This window comes from Dreissena polymorpha, chromosome 1, assembly GCF_020536995.1.
Source record: "Dreissena polymorpha isolate Duluth1 chromosome 1, UMN_Dpol_1.0, whole genome shotgun sequence".
NCBI lineage: Eukaryota > Metazoa > Mollusca > Bivalvia > Myida > Dreissenidae > Dreissena > Dreissena polymorpha.
In genome coordinates, this window is record NC_068355.1 from 175064764 (window position 1) to 175085210 (window position 20447).

The 20447-nt window shown below is 36.4% G+C and overlaps 1 protein-coding gene across 6 annotated transcripts; it reads left to right on the forward strand.

The window, feature by feature from the left end:
- Positions 1-12311: 12311 nt before the first annotated feature.
- LOC127862483 (putative amine oxidase [copper-containing]) lies at positions 12312-20447 on the forward strand. 6 transcript variants are annotated; one of them, XM_052401638.1, is made up of 5 exons: positions 12364-12446; positions 12657-12770; positions 14192-16061; positions 19230-19437; positions 19764-20447. In XM_052401638.1, exons 3-5 carry the CDS (start codon positions 14209-14211, stop codon positions 20061-20063), a joined length of 2361 nt encoding a protein of 786 aa, XP_052257598.1. In that variant the 5' UTR covers positions 12364-12446; positions 12657-12770; positions 14192-14208; the 3' UTR covers positions 20064-20447. The 6 variants fall into 6 exon arrangements, with proteins under 6 accessions (XP_052257622.1, XP_052257630.1, XP_052257598.1 ...); XM_052401653.1 differs by having other exon boundaries at positions 12423-12446; positions 12660-12770; XM_052401662.1 differs by lacking the exon at positions 12657-12770 and having other exon boundaries at positions 12312-12415.

Genomic DNA, 20447 nt, shown 5'->3' on the forward strand with positions numbered 1-20447 from the left:
CAAAAATTGCACTATATGTACAGTTAATGGAAAATATCAAAGGGTCATAACTCTGTGAAAAATCATCTGACTAGAACCCGCTGATAATATGCACATGTCCTCTTGGTAGTGAAGCTTTCCAAAAGTTTCATTGAATTCCGGTCATTAGTAGCTGAGAAATAGCCCGGACAAGAATTGCATTATATGTACAGTTAATGGAAAATTTCAAAGGGTCATATCTCTGTGAAAAATCATCCGACCAGAACCGTCTGATAGTATGCACATTTACTCTTGGTAGTGAAGCTTCCCATAAAGTTTAAATGAATTCCGGTCATTAATTGCTGAGAAATAGACCGGACAAAAATTGTGCACGGACGGACGGACGGACTCACACACGGACAGACGAAGCGGCGACTATATGCTCCCCCCAAAAAAAAAATTGGGGGAGCATAAAAAGGTATGTGGTATTGTATGGCGATACAAAACACTTGCTTAACATAATTTATTTGCACGTAAAATAATAGTAAACGATAAGTCATACTAAACACTGTCACCAACTTACAGAAATATTTACGTACATTTACTTAAAAAGTGATGTTATCTTTGGAAAAACTGTGGAATAAATGACTTATGTATTATAAACCATGCAATGCATGTATGAAAAACACGTGTAATACAGAATAGCATGCAGTTTTTTGCAAAATATGATATAATAAGTAAAAGTGTAATACCTTTAAAAAAATAAACATTGCTGGTTTTGTACTAGCGTATAAAGCATTAATCATGGAACAACAATTAACAGCCAATGTTTTTATTACACAATAAACAGGAGATCACATAAATGGATTATGCATGACCTGAACAGGCGTGTTGCTTCTGTTTAGCATTACACTGTCTAACTAAAAAGAAGATCACAACATAGTGGGTAGGTTCTTAATGCTTTTACATACTTGTTTTTGGCCTGGGGCGTAGCCCCAAGGCCATAGTAATGATACCAATTTCTGAGCCTATCCGAATTGGCTGGCTGCCAAAATCCAAATTCCCAAAAGTCCGACTTACCACTTAATTCATGCGCAATAAAATTAGTTCTTCGCAGATCTCAATAACCCGGCTTGTAAATACAGAACATTACTATATACAAATACTAATACAAATACATAGCATTTATATAGCGCAAAAAAATATTTACATATTCTATTGCGCTTCACAATATTACATATTCAGCATTAAGACCGAAACTTGTTAACGATATTCATTTATGTTCGAGAATGTGAAAAACAATCAACAGACAATTACTATTTTGGTAAATAAAATACAGACTTCATACTAATACTACAAGTAAACTCATTGTTTGTAAAATTGTCCAAAGAGGTGTTTTCAGCCTTGATCTAAAACTGGCTTCATATTGACAGGCCTTAAGATACTCAGGTCGATTGTTCCACCATTTTGGACCGACGACGGCAAGAGATCTGTCAGCTAGTTTTGTTCGTCGTCTAGGGATGTCGAATTTTGTGTCATTGTATGACCTTAATTTGTATAATCCTCAAGCAGGTACAAACAATTCTCTTATGTAAACTGGAGCTGTACAATTGATTACCCGATATACTTCAAATAAAACTTTGAACGTCAATCTGGCCTCTACAGGGAGCCAGTGTAACTTTTTGAGGAGATCAGTGATAGGTTCTTCACAAGAAGCGTTCAGGACTACTCTTGCGGCATGATTTTGAAATCGCTGTAGCTTCTTGATTTGGTAAGCGGGAACTTCCGTAAAAAGACCATTGCAAAAGTCAATATGCGAATGAACTAATCCATGTGTTAATGATGCCGTAGACTCTTTTGTAAGATGTTTTCGTATAGCTTTGATATTGCGTAGTTGTGCATGTGCGATCTGACAATTCTTCTGGATGTGTTTGTCAAAGTTGAGTGTGTTGGTCTCTTTCCTGTTGACAAATTTCACTTCGCAACCACCGACAACCACGCTTGAAGTACTCAATTTCGCCAACTGTTGCCTGGTTTCTATATACAATAATTTCAGTTTTTGATTCATTCATTTTTAATTGCAGGTTGACATCCACTTAATTACGTCGTTCAGGCAACTATTAAGTTGCTGAAAAACAATAGACTCATTTTCGGAATTACCTGTTTGAATTTTGAATGCTAGCTTATCGTCATCCGCATATCCATAAAGATCAGCCGGGTATTTTTGAACCACTCTGTTAAGAGCCGGTATATACAAGGTAAATATATGAGGCCCTGCACAAGAACCCCGAGGAACCCCGGAAAGTAATTTCTCAGTTTCAGATGTTGGCTCTTCGACTAATACTTTCATTGTTCTGTTGGTGAGATAGGAGTTTGTCCATTTTTTTAGGGAATGCCATGAATACCATACTCGTCTTGAAGAATACGAATAAGTATTGGGATGTCAATGTTGTCGAACGCTGCACTCAAGTCAAGCATGACCACGATGGTGACTTAACATTCATCAATATTTTCTAGAAGGTCATTATACATTCTTAGCATTGCCGTTTCGACTCCGTGATGTCTTCTATAGGCACTTTGGTAAGGTGGAAGGAGATTATTATTCTCAATATGATCATTTATTTGGTTTAATGCAGCTTTTTCAAGATTTTTTGAAAGAAATGTCAAATTTGAAACCGGACGATAGTTCGGTAATTCCAAAGGGAGACCTTTCTTCTTCAACAATGGTTTAATCACGGCGCTTTTCCATGTGTCAGGGAATACACCAGATAGCAACGATTTACTATTTCTGTCAATATAGGTATCGATTCTGAAAGATGTCTCACTGTTGGTATTGCATCAAGTTCACATGTTGTAGGTTTGGATGCATTTACAAGTTTAAGAATATCTCTGTTATATAACATAACAGTGTTGCTAAGCATTGGCTACGACATAGTTTTTATTGTTTGCATATTGATGCAAGAATAATTTCCTCACTTGACGGTCTAGGCCGAAAAGATACGAATGTTTATGGAGACAGTAAGAAGATTTTTTTTCTGAGACATTTTTTGAAGACATTATACTTGGTACTAAGTATTTATAAACATATTTTAAAATATTGCTATTTTATTTTGCGTTAACAAGACATTCCAGAACAAAGAAAATGGAAAAAACAACAACAATTATTCACGACCATTCTCGGAAATAGACGAAGAAACCGGATGTTGTATTTCACTGCGCAGATCGAGCGCGCAAATCGAGCGCGAAAACTTCTACGTTAGAAATTACACAATCTGTACACCGTTCTTTATCAGAGTAAGTGGATTTTCTTTTGTATGCACATTTCAAAGGTAGTATGAGTGTTTACCTGATCTGTCAATTATGTCATAAAACGCTATTTTAGGCTATTGAAAGTGATTTATTTGACGTCAATAATTACAGTTTTTTGCGGCCAAGTTTTTGTTGTTGTTGTTGTATATCTTCACTGCCTATGTAGACGAACCTATACTAGATCTGTAGAGTTGAACAAAAGGTTATCGTTCCCACCACCAGTATCGTGTAGTCCTCCACCGTCTATGTACACTGCAGTATATACACAAATATAGTATTTTCTTACAGTCTCTGAGCATCTGCACTCAACCGCTAGGGACAATCCGTATAAATTCGGACAAAGGGAGAAATTCGGACAATACTTCTTCCCAAGCACACTAAATCTAGCCAAAGGCCTTCAGCGCCTACAGCGCTTTGAATATTACTACTTTGACATTTATTTGCAGGCACTGGTCGTCATACACGGGAACTATTGTATTTTTTCAACCTGTTAACTGCCTTCAAATTGTAAATTAAAGAACCTTTTGAAGATGTTTGCACATCTGAACTGTATAATGCCACAGCTGTTATTTTAAAGGGTCTTTTTCACAGATTTTGGCATTTTTTTAACTTATTCATTAAATGCTTTATATTGATAAATGTAAACATTGGATCGTAAAAGCTCCAGTAAAAAATCAAGAATACAATTAAAAAAAGGAAAAGAACATTGCCCGGAGCAGGTTTCGAACCAGTGACCCCTGGAGTCCTGCCAGAGTCCTGAAGTAAAAACGCTTTAGCCTACTGAGCTATTCCCCCGAGTACACATACTGGATGTATTTTATACCTTATATAAGCAATCTTCGTAGTTTCACAAAATTTAACGACAAAAACAGAACTCTCCAAATTATTCAATCGTTTCGCGTTGCAACGCTTTATAATTTTTAGGTTTTAAAATCGTCAAAAGATGCATATAATGGCTATATTAGACCATGGTAAATGTTCAGTATTACTGTTTCCTCACAAATATCATAACTAAAACGAAAATGTGCGAATCTGAAACAACTTTTTTCAATTTTGTCAATTTACCAAAGCGTGAAAAGATCCCTTTAAGACATATATATATTGACTCTCAAAAGTTCTATTAAAATCGAATATGTTCCATCCGAGTAAACCAACAGAACCATAAAATAAGATCACCATTGCTTATATCTTTATCTGTTGGAAACTTTGAATGTTCATGGTTTCTTCGTTGTTGATTTCTGGAAACCAAAACTGTCAGTTTTGCTCAATATAGTGACTTTTGTGATGCACAGCTTTTGGCACAAAAGCTTCTAAAACGGAAAACCAACACTAATCTTAAAATTTGATAAATGGTGAAGACGTTCTGTTAATCTCCTGTTTTTGTTTTATTTTCGTACAATCTAGAAGAATTGTTACGAAAGATTTTGGTACGAAAATTCGACAGTATTAGATTTAATGGGTTCAGGCCTAAACTTCATGAAGTGATATGAAACCGATCGGGAGATCGTCGCAGTGCGAGCAGACCAGGTGTAAGAAAGTTTAAAATAAGCTAAAATACTAAAAAGTTAAATTTTGTAATTAAACGTGTTTCTGATGGATTACGACCAAAACGTACCAGAATATTGCTCATGATCACATGTAAAACTGCTTTCTAAGAGCGGCGCGTACTCTGACATGAAAGCACGACGTAGGGGGCGCAATTGAAAAAAGAGACGAGAATAGCGATACCGTGTCAATACATTTGAGAACTATAAAAAATAAAGCGTTAATAGACTTATGAGATTATTGATAATTAACAATAAGATAACGAATAACTCGAAGCAGATCAATTCGAAAGTATTCCCAATTCAGTCAATTAATTGTAGACGGGTCATGTTTACCAAAATAGTGTTTGGAAAAAAAAAGCGCTTTGCAGTGAAGCAGTCTATGGCTTATACCCACTTAGACTGGGACAAAGGAAACAGGAAGCATAATCAAGGGAGGAAAACAGTTTTTAGCGGAGGGAAACATATAATGCGATGATATTTAGTGCGATTCGCATAATTATGTTGTTTGTATACATTTTCTTGAGGTATGCATATACGTGTGATATAGCAGATGCTGAAGTGTTTTTGATGTTTAAAAGTTCATTGATAGCATCGCAAAAATATATGACGCGTGACGAATTTTTTAGTTGCATCCCTATGTCTATTGTTATTTCAACATTCCATATGTATGAAGCAGTCGCCGCCCGCCGCTAAGCGGCGGGCTTTTGTCCGTATAGTTGTTTCAATTAAAAATAATTTATCAAACAAAATAAATATCATTTTCATTGATAACGTGTTTTACATCTGCCAAGCTTTTAGATTAAATATTTGATTGTTGTGTGCTTTTTTAGCCTCTAAAATTCTAACACAGTTTGGTGGCTTCGGCATAGTGAATATGGTGTTCGCTTAGCTACTCGGAGATCTCGATATTGATCATTTAAATGGAAACGTTTTTCATATCACACGTAAGACACAAAAGACTGGTCCTACCCAGGAAACATGTTGTGTTGTTTTCTTTTGACTCAAGTCAACTTATGCTGGCTAAAGCTGTTAATTCTAGCAAAAAACTGATTTAGGTAATGAAAATAATGTCATGTGTCAATTCGATTGTTATTGTCAGGATTATCAATGTAAATTATTTCGCCACTAAACCCCGGCACTAAACACGAGCAATTTTGTTGAAATTCTAAAGTCACAGTCTTAACTACATGTTTAATTGCATACACTTAGTTTGTAGCTGTGTATTCAAGATTTAAATGCAATTAAACAAAATGTTATATCATCCATATTGTTTATTTATACCTTCTAATAACACATTGAATAAAGATAAACATAGATATATCAGTTATCATATGAGCTTATTCATATGTCAGTCTTTGTCTTTCCTGGTTTAGCCGCTAGCAGAAGCATGTAAATAATATGAATATATTCAGTAAATATATAAACGTACATGGTAATGTATGACGATAACACACTTATCATCATTTATTTGCACGTAAAAGAATAGTAACACCATAAACAATACTAAAAACAATCATCAACAAGAATATTTACGTACATGTGCTTACAAGGTGATATTATCTTTTGAAAAACTTTAAACTTAATCAATTATGTATTCTTAACTATTCAGTGCATGTTTGAAAACCATGTATAATACAGCTTGGTATGTAGTTTTTTCAATACAACATCTTTTAAGTCAAATTGTATTATCTTAAAAAAACAATGCTCGCTTTGTACTAGCGTATAATACATTTATAATGGAACAACAAGTAACTGCCAATTTATTAATTGAAAAATAAACAGGAACTTGTATTTATGCATTAATCAAACAAGCTTGTTGCTATTGTACACTATCTTACTTAAAACGACCACAACAGAGTGCTTGTACATATTTGCGGCAAATTTTTTATTACTACTTAAACATTTATTTGCAGTCACTGGTCGCCATTCAGACTAAATTTGCAGTCGTTTTAGACCAACAAGAAACAACAATACACTCGACCTCTTCATTACAAACGGACCATCTCTGATAGAAAAGTCAACTGCTAGAGTATCCAAACAATGACCAATCAGCCACAAAATCATCCTATGGAAACAATCAATAATGGCAGGTCTCAGACAAATGGCCAGCAATTTTTCATCTGAAATCACTTCCAGATTCGGCGAGAAGACGGATATCGACACGCTTTGGTCCAACTTTAAGTAATTCTGCATGACAGCCATGGATAGAATATACCATCAAATATGACTTTATCAAGATACAGTCAACCTTGGGTGAATACATAATAAGACGGCTGTAACCAGAGAAAGCGTGCATACAGGAAAGCCTGTGAATCCAATGGCAACTGAGACAAGGAGCACTACAATTAGCTGCGTACAAACTCCAAGTACGAGTGCAAGCGAGCTTACAGCAGTTAACATCCTGACACCTGACAATCATGAAAAGAAAGTCCATTCTTTCAATAAGAGTAAGCACTCCGACAGCTCTGGTGTCTCCTCGCTTAAGAGAGAAGGCTTGGCACACAGTGACCCCAAAATAAAGGCCACCATATTTAACCAGCAATTTAGTGATGTGTTCCCATGAAGTAAGTGTACGTAGTTCATTGATGGAAGCTTGAATATGTAAGGGATGTCAAATACATTGGTGCGAAAATCTAGGAAAACATGCCCTAGAAACCGCATGTAGCAGCAGTCAACCGGAAGACAAGCAACAGTCTATGCATTCCGAAACGCAGCCTGTCCAACTGCCCACCTAGCTTTGATAAGATAACGGAAGATAAGTAATGTAATAAAATGTATGAATAATTAATAATCGTGTAATAAGCACGTGAACGACATACACATGGGGCAAACAAACGAGGCCTGTCTAGAGAATAACAAGTCTAGCTTAAACTACTGTAAGATTATGAAATTATAAATTGCTGAACATGTAGAAAAATTGTTGTTTCAATCATGATCTTATTTTTTATTGCCGGAATTCGCAGTTTAATGGTAATATCGATTGTAGCGCAGCAAAAAATGCTGTAAGTTGTGCAATAAAAAGTGAGCAAGTGAAAAAAGAAGTGTTATCCCGACTCAACTTCTCCACAGCTGCATAAAGGCGACGGTCCCAAATATTGTTAGTGTTGGTCCATCTTCAACGCAGAAGTATGCCGGTGATTCGCTAGTCGTTAATATCAATAGTTTTAGAGCGGCTGTGAATGCAAGATATAAGTAAACGTTTTTCATTAATTAGTTAAATTGTACTATATGTCAACAAACGACGAAATGACAGACCCCGAATAGTTCAGTGTGTATTGGTCCTAGAATATAATCGTTTGTATAGTGTTTCTTCTACATAATACAATATTTAAAACCATTTAAGGAACACCCTTGAAGGCTCCACTACCATTGAAGTACCTACTAGTTTATTAACATCCTTACCTTTCAAGCATACAAATCAGACTCTGAAAACCTAAACCCAAACATTCACACGCAATTCATAAGTACAAATTACACCATGCATGTATCAAGCAATCTGGACACAGTTTATGAAAACAAAACATCAAAAGTTAAAACATTTTATCCATATCAATAAAATAGCATGCTGCTAGTAAGTGTAATGTTCTCAAACAATTCAAATTAATCGTCCGCTTGACATTAACAAGCAACCATTCCATTTTATAGACCATTTGATACCAAAATCATAGATACACATGTCAGTATTATTGAAATTTACCAGCATCCACTGATCAATCACCATGTGGGTTGTCTCTAGTGAACAACATTAAATTACACGCTACTCTATCGGTGCATTTACACCATTTTAAAATCTTTGAATTTCTAAGGTATTTCCCGAACCCTTATCGGCCTAAGTCTAAAACGCGTTTGCGTTATTCTCGCGGGACAACGATTCTCGTACTAATTGAGTAACCAATAACACATAGTTCATCGTTGATCTGTATGTATGAGTGACTTTGCTCATGTTTATCCCACGTCTCGTACGTCATACTATCTCGTAATCTGCTTATATCAGCATCACGAAATGATACCTCCTCTATTTCTCGAGTGGTCATAGCACTGGGTGATGCTTTGCGCGCAACAAAATTAATGTATTCATGGTCATCTACACGATATATTGTCATAGAACTGTGCTTGAGTGGAAGTCGCGACAACGCGTTTGCAATATTGTCTCGACCGTTCACATATTTAACCGTAAATCGATACTGTTGCAGTCTTGGAACCCATCGCTGAACTCTATCTCACGGTTTCGACCTTGGTCCGTAAATATATTCAAGTGGCTTGTGGTCAGTAAGAAGCTCGAACTCGATACTGTAAAGACATGGATGAAAACGCTCTAGTGCCAACACTACGCATAATCCATCTTTTTCAGTGTGTGAGTATCTCCTCTCAACATCAGTTAAGATCCCTCTGGAGCTCCTATCCAAAGTTCTTTATTTTAATTCTTTGAACGCGTTTAGTTGAGACCGACCCTATTTTAAACGGTTTTTTATTTAAACATATCATTTAACCATTATGGACATTTCGCACAAATTCACTTAATCGAGGAAACTTCGAACTTCACTTCCGATTCGCGGCTCAGTCGCGTTTTACTACAGTATCGACCTTGACTGGCGTTGCCCCTTTCCCTCGCTCAGATAGTGCGTGACCAATAAACACTAACTTATTCATGTAAAATTGGTAATTTCCCTTGTTATCTGCTTGACTATCTGCTTAGGTATGCCAGTTTATGTTAGGACACATATTAGGCAAAGAAATAGATTTGGTAATATCGGTTATTATTTAAGCCGTTTCGTTACGATTTGTGTTCTTAACTTTCTTTCGCGTACATGGAACAATTATCGCAAACGACACTTGCTTGCTCTTAAATTGGCCTTCAGTGCGGAATATAAAGTTGGTTCATAGTCTAACTAGGCACGATGTATTTCAATATGCGCATGATGCCACGCACTTTTGTTGATGATTCGACAACAGTTCAATCTTACTTAGCGGTCACCTGGAAATAGCGGTCACCTGCATAGCGGTCTGTCTTAATTCCCCCTGTTGAGAATGATTCGTTCGTACACCTGAGTATAACGGACACCTTGCTATTGCGACAATCGGCCAGTATTTTCACTCCGAAAACTATTTAATTTTAACCTGTGTACAGCGGTTACATGGTAGTCATTTTGATTTTCAAACAGAACACACTTAAATCAATCTGCATTGTTATATCTTACCTTTGACGTCATAGCGTTTTTTGTGCATCTTCATTGTGGCTAAATAATCTGATAAATCCACTTTGATATGATGTATGCGGCCTTGTTTGAGAAATCAAACAATTGAGTGTTAAAAAGGTGTCAACAACAACAATTAGTTAGCGGGTGTTGCTATGTGCAGGCGATTTAAGAATTAGAGACCGTCTATTTTTGCAAAACACACATTTAAAAACGACCGTTAAAAAGTTATGAACGTAAAGCGAACTGGCGGATTTTCTGATTTAACGAGATTCACGAATTGACACTTATATTCTATTTGAAATATTCGTAAGTTTTAAAATATGTATAAATTTAAATAAATTTATAATATATTAAGTTGTATTATTTAAAATAAATAATTAATGTTATTATAATTTTATATTGACTGAGAGCTTTTTTTTACATTTTCCCTGTGCAAACGAGTGGGTTGGGTTACAACCAAGCTATACCAAAAACTGACTATTAAATAAAAAGTGGTCACCTAAGAACAGCGGTCACCCGTCTTCAACGGTCGCATTGGTACGACTTACCGCTGTTGACAGGTTGGACAGTATACTGAATACATAATCGTGACATTTGCCATTAGAGCGGAATTCGTGACCATTATCTTTATGACTTTCAACGAATTGGGCAAGCACAATATGACAAATAAAACATGGGAGGGGAAAAGTTAATTGTGTTGTAAATAGAATAGCCTCATGTGTTGTGGAATTAAGTATACAAGCAATCGGTTTGCCCAGGTTTTTATAAGACTTAAATCAAGGTTGTGTACAATTCCTATTCCGGTTGGATATGAGCAAGTACACGAAATGGATGTTTCTTCTGCATACAGAGGAGATATTCTTTGAATGTTTTATACAATCTCTTGAAGACCAATTACAGAGCTTTGAGGAACCCAGTTTTGACCATGCTCAGTAGCTGATTAAATTTAAAAAAAAAACATGTTCCGCCAGATTGAATATTTCCGAACATAAAATGGGCTACATAGAGAGAATCAAGTCAGGGCTTTGATTACAAATCAAGATTAATGGAAAACAGGAAGCCTTAAAATGGTATACGATTATAAGTGCCTTTTCTTATCAATCATGGAGTTTTATCTTAAGTTATTTGTACATTACACGCGGTCTGTTATCTACCGATATGAGTCTATGTATTTCGTAGCGTTATTGGAAGCTTAAATCCACTCGCAATTTAAAACAAACTCTATTGACATGTTTTGTTTATGTTTTTTGTTTGGGAGTCCATTCGTTGCAATGTTTACGGGAGTTACGTTTATTGTGTTTAAAAACGTGCTCTTTCTTGTTACACTTTAAAGCAATTTCTTGCCATGACTTAAAATAACAAAATTAAAAAAAACACATTGTCATTTCGTCTTAAAACGCAGTTAGAAAGATAGTGTATTTTTGTGTTTTATCGTAATAACAACGCATATCATCCACGAAGGACTGTAATGCATAATATTCTACATTTTCGGACATTAAACTGTGACACAAAAGAAATCAAACCATGACATAAATAAATGAATAAATCGTTACAGCAATTGTGACCATTTACACATATACGGTCAACGACAAAGTTGCCTATATCAGGCTGCAACTAGTCGCGGATTAAGCCAACGCCCCAGGTCCCTAGTCGACCTACTGCATTCTAGAATGCCTGGTCATTGTTGATATCATTCGTTTTATTTAGCTTAGCAGTTCTAATGCTGGCAAAACAAAAATAAATTGACGATGTCGTTTAATGGTCATTAAAATAAGGCTATAAAAAGTTAGTAAAAAGAAATACATCGTCACGCTTTCATTGGGCTCCTAGAAGTCGCTTGGCCCATAAGCAATTCTCACTCTGCATTATGGGTATTAAGGGATTTGCTTCATCTACATGTGTAATTGAAGAATTTTATATATTGAATCACAGATTATTGTGTTTGTAAAGAAGGGTTGTGTATAATGATTCATTAATAAACGAGTTAGACGTATATATATCATAAGTAATGCTTTATTATAAAAATTATAGGAACTAAATATTAGTTGATTAGTAAATAATAATCTCATTTCATCTTGTATAATACTCTATAATATTTATATTCGGAAATACATGCGGGGATCTGCACACGTGTGTTTATTTGATACTCGGTCTGGGAAAACATAAATAAAACAAACTCCCGAAGATACAAACGGAAGCTCTCAATTCGGTCGCGACACAATCTCTTAATGCATACATGCACATCTTGTATGATAAACATAAGTCCAAGTAACGATGCCGATTGTATGTGGCTTGCTTTTGCGTAGCACGCTGATAATTTTTAAGTCTGGTATCACAAATGCCTACACTGAATATTGTACATTGTATAAGAATACACATGTTAAGACAATAGGTGAATTGCAAGCAAGTGGTACACTAGTGCTGAGAAAGAAAGGTTCGTTTGTGTGTTATCATATTGAAAATTCTTAAAATAAATACATAACATTTTGATGATAGTGTTTATTTATTGTTTTGCATAATATGCTCATACATTGAAGCGCATTGTCTGTATGTTTATTTCATCATTTAAAGAAAGATATGCGCTAATTAACGTAATATCGTTTAACAACACTTATATCGAATATATCAAACTTATATTTTCAAGCAGATTTACCAAATTGACGTTTACGTTAGAACCTCTGCACAATACGTCAAACGCATTCTGAGCGTTCAATAACAAAACTATCGTGACGTCGCCAGGACGTCAAACGATCATGCGGTAAGCATGCGTGTTTAAACGCCGTCCAAGTTGTATTAACCACCATATTCCTGTTCGAACCGGAACCTCTGCAGTATGTTCACGAAAATAACAAAATCTCCATGCGTGCTTTGAGTACTTGTTTCATCCGGGTCTTGCGGGATAGATAAGGACACCCAGTATGCAAACATGCAAGATAAATAAGGTACATATAAAACGAGTGCAGACAGTTTGTCTGTTTACAATCTTGCTCATCGATTGCGTTGAATTTCATTTGGAGTTTTGTGACATTATCGCTGGTTTCCAAGTAAAACCGTAAGATTTGTATTACTATTGTAAGTTTGAGTTATTTTAAATTGTATAAAATGTGTTCCTCAAGGTAGAAGACCGTCATTCAATGTCATATTGACCGTTACATTATGCTTTTACTAGTTTTAATATTTAATTAATCAGTTTGTTAAGGTTTTTAACTCTTTATAAATATTAATTGTGCAATTGGAAAATATGGTAAAATATATAAATATTTTTCCCAACAACTTCTCTGTGGTCGTTTGGAAAGCGGCTTACGTCGCATATTTTCGGTTGTGCCCAATATTTCGTGTTCATTTTGACCATAAACAAGTTGACTTTAACTATTTCGGTATCGAGTACAATTATTTAGCTCACATTTATAGCTGCATACGTTTTTGACATCGAAAACTTCATTTTCTATGGAAAAAACACAACAAAATAATAACATAAAAAGAGTAAACGAACACAGAAAATTCTCTAAATATTTTGAACGAATATACAAACTGATGTTATTATTTTTCTTATAAGAAGAATGGATATGCTGCTTTTAAAACAATGCATCGAGGCGATATTTTCAAACAGAAATTTGTAGAATCTATCACAATGATTGTATGTCATTTTTTTACGGATGTTGTTTGGGGGGGATGGTGGTGTTTTCTTTTATTTTTTTACATTTATAATGTTGTTTGACTTAATAGCCTTGGGTTATTATGTCAATCACGGATATCTAGCAACTGTTAAATTTCATACATGTACGTGGGCAATATATCAGAACCAAACACTATTAACAGACAGGGACGTGTGTTTGAACCAGCGCAATGGCAGCTCTTGGGGAAAAAAAAACAGCTTTATTTGTCAAGCCGACTGTTAAATTCCGGCGTTGATAACGTTTAAAATCATGCATCGACAAACGGACATTATCTTTTATCCTCTGTAAATAATTATGTGTCATAGCTTTCAACAAAATACTGTAACATGCATCGCATTGCACACTTATTGAGGCTAGGTTCTTGCTGTTATTTATGAACTTGGCGGACAAAAAATAACCTACGTAAGGATAATATTCACGAGTCGCCCCTTTGAATCGTCTACTGGCAACTAGAAAAGCTGTGATGACTTTCTAGTCGTTATTGGCGTTTTGTCTGTTTCAGCGCGTTCAGTTTCAATTATGGGGAGCGGAAGTCGGTCAAACAGATGCCTCCTCTTCTCCACGGTGATACTGTCGGTTGTCTGCATAGGCCTCGTCGTCGCTTTAATCGTTATAATCTTTAAAGACGATGACCGCGACCGTAATGCGCATCCGAAAGTAGATGACTGTGACGTCATACAGCAGGACGTCTCTGAGCAGGAATCTCAAAACCCGACGGTATTCCAGGACCTTACGGAAAAGGAGATTGAAGCGTTGACTAATTACCTTTACTCTAGACCGGAGTTTGATTTGGTAAGACCGTCCGCCAATAAGACCAATGCAAATTTCGTGTTCATGGCTGAGCTGCATCTTCCCAATAAGTCGGAGGTGATCGCGCATTTAGACCAAAGGGGCAGACAGCCGGCGAGGGAAGCCAAGGTTATCATAATACGCGGGAAATCATCCGACCAACAGATAAACGAAATCGTCGTGGGGCCTCTTCCGAATCCGAGCTACCATCATCCGGTTCCGGGAATCAACGCATCGTTACCGTACTTTTATCGACCTATGACTGACGATGATTACGGTTCAGTGATAGCAAACCTTACCAATACTGTGCACAGCGAGTTTGGAGATATATTTAGAAGCTGCTACGGGTCTAGTGTAAAGGACTGCGGCGACAAGTGTCTGACCTTCGTGTACGCATCCACATTCTCCCCGGCATCCAGCGGAACGAACATGCGCAAGACATGGTACTGGCTAAACTACGACGTGGAATATTACGTTCTGCACCCTGTGGACTTTTCTGTACTTGTAGGATTCTATCACGGGCAGACAAATATCGAAATCGTGTGGTTTCAAGGAAAACAGTTCAAGACATTGCAGGAAGCTAAAACCATAGCACCCAAATGCACCACGCGATCTTTTCCAGTGGTAGACCGGAACTTGTTCTCTACGATGAATCAGCGAGGTGCAGTACCGGAAGCAGCCAAGAAGCGCGCGCCAATACATGTTGAGCCGGACGGTAAACGGTACACAGTGAAAGGGCGACATGTGCATTACATGAAATGGTCGTTCGATTTTCGAATGTCGACCGCGTACGGACCGCAAGTTTATGACATCAAATTCGACGGCGAACGAATCGTATATGAGCTCGGTCTGCAGGAAATATCAGTATTCTACACCGGGCACAGCCCCCAACAGAGGTTTTCCGATTACATGGATTCAGCCGAATTGATTGGTCCTTCTGGAACGGGTCTCGTTCCAGGCGCGGACTGTCCAGATCACGCGATGTTCTTTGATACAAAACACGTGACCGAGACCTCCGAGAGACCGCTTGTCGTGAAAAATGTCTTCTGCTTGTTTGAGCTGAACACCGGAGAGCCTATCCGCCGTCACCATTCGTACTCCAAAACAGAAGGCGCTTTTTACGAAGGGATGGAGAATTCCATTCTTGTTCTGAGAACTATTGTAACAATTGAAAATTACGATTACATCTTTGACTTCAAATTTTTTCAAAACGGCGTCCTAGAAACTAAAGGAATGTCTACAGGGTACGTTTTGGGTAATGCGTTCTCAGAAATGGAGAGAAAGTACGGATTCCAAATCCAAGATTTTATTTCAGCCAACTACCACTCCCACATGTTCAACTTCAAAGTTGACCTTGACATAAACGGGACGTCCAATCGTTACGAGATGATCCACGTCAAAGTGGAAACGGCCACAAATGAGTTCTCGGCCAACAACGACAACTTTAGTCAGGGAATGATTGAACGAGAAATCATAGACACTGAAAAGAAGGCCGCTTACAAGTTTAATTTTGAAAACCCAAGTTACCACGTGTTTTATAACAATGCAACCACTGACAAATACGGGAACCACAGAGCATACAGGTAAAGAAATACACGTAGAGCTTGGACTCATTAATGTACCACTAAAGCATGCCACAATACATAATGCGTTTTATAATCAACAGCCTTTATCACTTTTTTACACTTAATGAATAATTTCACTGCGTTTACTCACGTGTTTACCGTGCTTTCAAAAATTTGGTTTATATACTAGTATTCCTATATATAAGCGTCAAATGGTTTAGGTCAGACATCACATATCACGCCTGGTATGCGGATACTTTGATAAGGATGGCCCTTGGATAACAAGGAACAAAAAAAAAAGCTACGCGCGAGAGAAGAGTTCTTAAGCTTGTTTTGCATGCTTTTCAGACACGGAACATTGTTTGGTCGATTAAGGGAATATCACGTCGTATAACGTAGAAAGAAACTCGCAGAAAAACGGTAGAATACGTAAAAACACGATAAATTTTCACCGATAATCAGCATGAATAAGATGACCACAGATCAATATGTCCATTAATGTTGCAACATTTTACATTTTAGTTTACTTACGTATTTGAGATAATTTAAATGTTTAAAAGAGTCGGATGCCAAATGTTCTTGAACACTTTTTTAACCGATCATCTCAATGACAATGACACTTCTATTCCCGATTACTGGACACTTTTTACCAGATATAACCCACTATTTTTAGTGAATCAGAAATGCAGAACTCGCTGTTTAATGCTGTTATAGTAAGCAGGCAATACATAAGAAAATATTCACTAATGTTAATTAAAATTATCGAAACATTTTCTCATCCTTTTGAAATATAACAATAATTTAGTATAAATGTGAAAGATAGATATGAAACTTATCCGATATATCTGATGAATGCGGTCTATATGACCATATATTTTCCAGTTTTCGAGTCACCCAACCGCCAGATCCTCGCATAGTACACGAGCTTAAACAATTTTAACTAACGTTCTTCGTAGCGAAACGGTAGATCTACAGCATATATAATTATGTGTTAATAAAGGTACTAAGGTCATTTACTTATATATTAGATAGCATGTCATGAAACATCACTCTGCTAAAACTGCTACTTAGAGATAATATCAGCAGCGATGCAGGTCCAAAATTCTTTTAACTCAACCAATAAAGTGATTTAGGGTCAGGTGAATCGCACTTTAAGCTTACGTTATCATTGCGTGAAAGTAAGTGCTCCCTCAAAGCAAAACTCAAGACAAAGGAAGTTTTTCTTTCTATTATAATTTTACAAAGGTGTATTAGCCTCTTTAAGACCAATTCGCTCACATTATTTAGAGCCCTGCCACATGATCCCGTCGTATTTTTATCGCTCTGAATCTCAAGTTACCTTTAAATATAAGTTCATTATGCAGAAAATATTTGTTCAGAAATAAGCATTTGAATCTTATTTAAAAATTGCAGTTATACTATCAATAGTATAAATTTATAGTAATGTGATTTTTAAAACCGAACAAAGCAATTGGTTATATTTCACGTGTGTTTGTAATTAAGTTATATATAGATTTTCGATGTGTCACCGCAATGTGTTGACCTGAATGACGCAATCAAGTGATTTCGTCATCTGTGTAGTAAAATTAAGTCTAGCTGTGTAGGAAAATAAGGTCTTTTAAACATATGAGCAATGGTATAAGCTTCTTAACGTCGCGGTAAGAGAGACCGGTTACCAAGCGGTAAGAGAGACCGGTTACCAAGCGGTAAGAGAGACCGGTTACCAAGCGGTAAGAGAGACCGGTTACCAAGCGGTAAGAGAGACCGGTTACCAAGCGGTAAGAGAGACCGGTTACCAAGCGGAAGACATAAGTTTAATCCTCCTTTTGGTTCAGTTTCTTTTTTAATTAAAAAAGTAACGCTGCATTCGGATTGATAATAACGGCTTTTATTTATATACGGTATATTGATTTGAAAATTGAACATTCAATTGATATGTTTATCCAAATTTAAGAACAAATTAACGAGAGGTGAAAGGCCAAAAAGTAGTCCCTATGTACATATACGAGCGGTTGGATAAATGCGACCTGTTGAATAAACCTTATCTAAGTCCAACGGGCCTTAATTTGTTATACAAATAACTTTGTTGTAGGATACAAATGTATACTTATTGCAAACAAGTTTAATTGTTTTACATTTGAAATACTTAAGTTACATAGCAATATATTGATAACATTCATATATATGACATACAATGATTTTCCATTATAATTAAGGTTGCGGACATGGGTTTCCTGTGTTGTTTAATTGCGAGACGCTGAGCTCTGATTAAGATTTCAATTATATTTGACAAAAGACTTAACACGGTGTATAGTTTAGTTTATTTGATTTTATAATACAGTAGGCAATAAGCCCATGAGAATACATGAAATGTCAAATACAATATACAATATACATTAAACAAAGTCACAGGTCATTTAAGTTATAAACATCAAAAATAAATCGGTACATAAACAAATATTGTTTGGGGTAGTTTAGAGAACACAATATTCAGCGAGATGCTGTGCATTCATATATACAAAAAAATCCTACGCTAATCGTAATATGTATTATAAGTATTCCTTATTTCCCATGCTTTATAAATAATTTTTTAACAATATTACTATTTTGAGAGATCAATAAATCTATAAATTGTAACATATTTGGGCTTACGTAATAACATGGTTTTAAATAAGCTTTTTTTAACATCAGTATATTATATACAATCCATAACAAAGTGATATTCATCTTCTAACACATTGCATTTAGGACATGTTCTATCTTCATAAAGAATAGCTATTGGTTTTTGCCATCTACCCGTTTCAATTTTACGCCTATATGCAGAGACTCTTAAACTAGAGAGGGCCATTGTGTTCTTTGGAATGTTTAAATCACTTAAATAGGATTTAAAATCGGATATCATATGTATGTTTTTGCTCTAGTTGATTCACTCAATTCAGTTTTCCAATTTTGTATAAACATATCTGTAACTCTTACTAAAAACAAAATAAAAAATAAGTCTACATCCCTTACCTCTTGATTCAGTCACACATCGTTAAAACCACAATTACCTAATAGACTTTTTATACACCCATGCAAACTGACAGATAAAACTTTAAAATTTAAAACCCCGCACTTCACCAGATAACAACCCGTAAGTCAAAGTAGTAGTAAAAGGTGTACATTAACCCCGTATGTTTTCTGCAGACTGATCAACCAGGGCATGATGAAGCAGATACTTCCAGAGGGCCGGAACAAGGAGCCGGCGATCAACTGGGCGCGGTACCAGACGGCCGTGACCCGCCACAAGCCGGAAGAGGCCCACAGCAGCTCCATGTACACCGAATTCGACGTGTACGATCCGGTCGTGAACTTCCAGCGCTTCATAGATGACGATGAAAGTATTGTTGACCAGGTACATGAATAGTACGTGATCATATATGGATTTGATTTATTTTCAGTTATTTTATTGTTGTGGGAAGCTCAGTAAGCTCACTAACCGGAGTCTCGCTAACTCTGACTTACTTGAATAATTAAATATGGTATAAAACGACAATTTGCGTCCATGCTTTATGTATTAATGCTAGACAAAAATTAACAAAAACTCTGTTATTTAATTGGATATCAGTCGGGTGAGCAACTTTAAACTAAGCAAGATGTTCCATCTTTGAGTTCTTGATTGACTGTAAAGTATCAACGCTCTCTCTAGAATGTAATGTTTTGAAATATTCCTTACTCAAGGACCTGGTCGTCTGGGTCACCATGGGCGTGCACCACATCCCCCACAAGGAGGACCTTCCAGTGACTACAACCCCCGGGATGGGGCTCTCCTTCGTCCTACAGCCCTTCAACTACTTCGACGAGGATCCCTCCATGTATTCCCTTGACGCCATCCGGATCGAGCCCAACCACGGCACTGTAAACGTCTTAAAGTATGCACAGACGTCTGGCTCCAAGATGACGTGCGTACCGAGGAAGACTGGCTTTTATGACGCCATTAAAGTCGATCCGTCGATTATTCTAGAGACTACGAACGGTTAATCACCTTACGAGCTGCCTGCCATTGACAATGACTGATAATTTATGCAATTTTCTTTTCGGTATCAAAAACTTGTACAATTTCTTAGCATATAAACTTACTTTCAGTACGATGTGGATAAAACATCGAAAATAAGACACTATGGAGGTTAAAGACATTTGTTAAAATAGTTGCAGACGATTGATATTTGTTGAGATTATGGTAAATATACGCAATCGATCAAAATTCAGAAAACAACGAATATTTAAATTAAAGAAAAAAATTAACCAGTTCATTTACTCTTATTCAAACCGAATTACGTAAGAATTAATAAAAAAGTGCACTACAAATCAACAGATGTGATGTATATTAAGTTTTGCGATTAAACATACATGCATTTATTAAAA

What these genes read in the sequence shown, in the direction of transcription:
- LOC127862483 (XM_052401662.1), top strand. Translation starts at nt 14,209, where the DNA reads ATGGGGAGCGGAAGTCGGTCAAACAGATGCCTCCTCTTCTCCACGGTG. An exon ending in GGGAACCACAGAGCATACAG is followed by an intron (nt 16,062 to 19,229) that starts GTAAAGAAATAC and finishes TGTTTTCTGCAG; the next exon opens with ACTGATCAACCAGGGCATGA. An exon ending in ATGAAAGTATTGTTGACCAG is followed by an intron (nt 19,438 to 19,763) that starts GTACATGAATAG and finishes TCCTTACTCAAG; the next exon opens with GACCTGGTCGTCTGGGTCAC.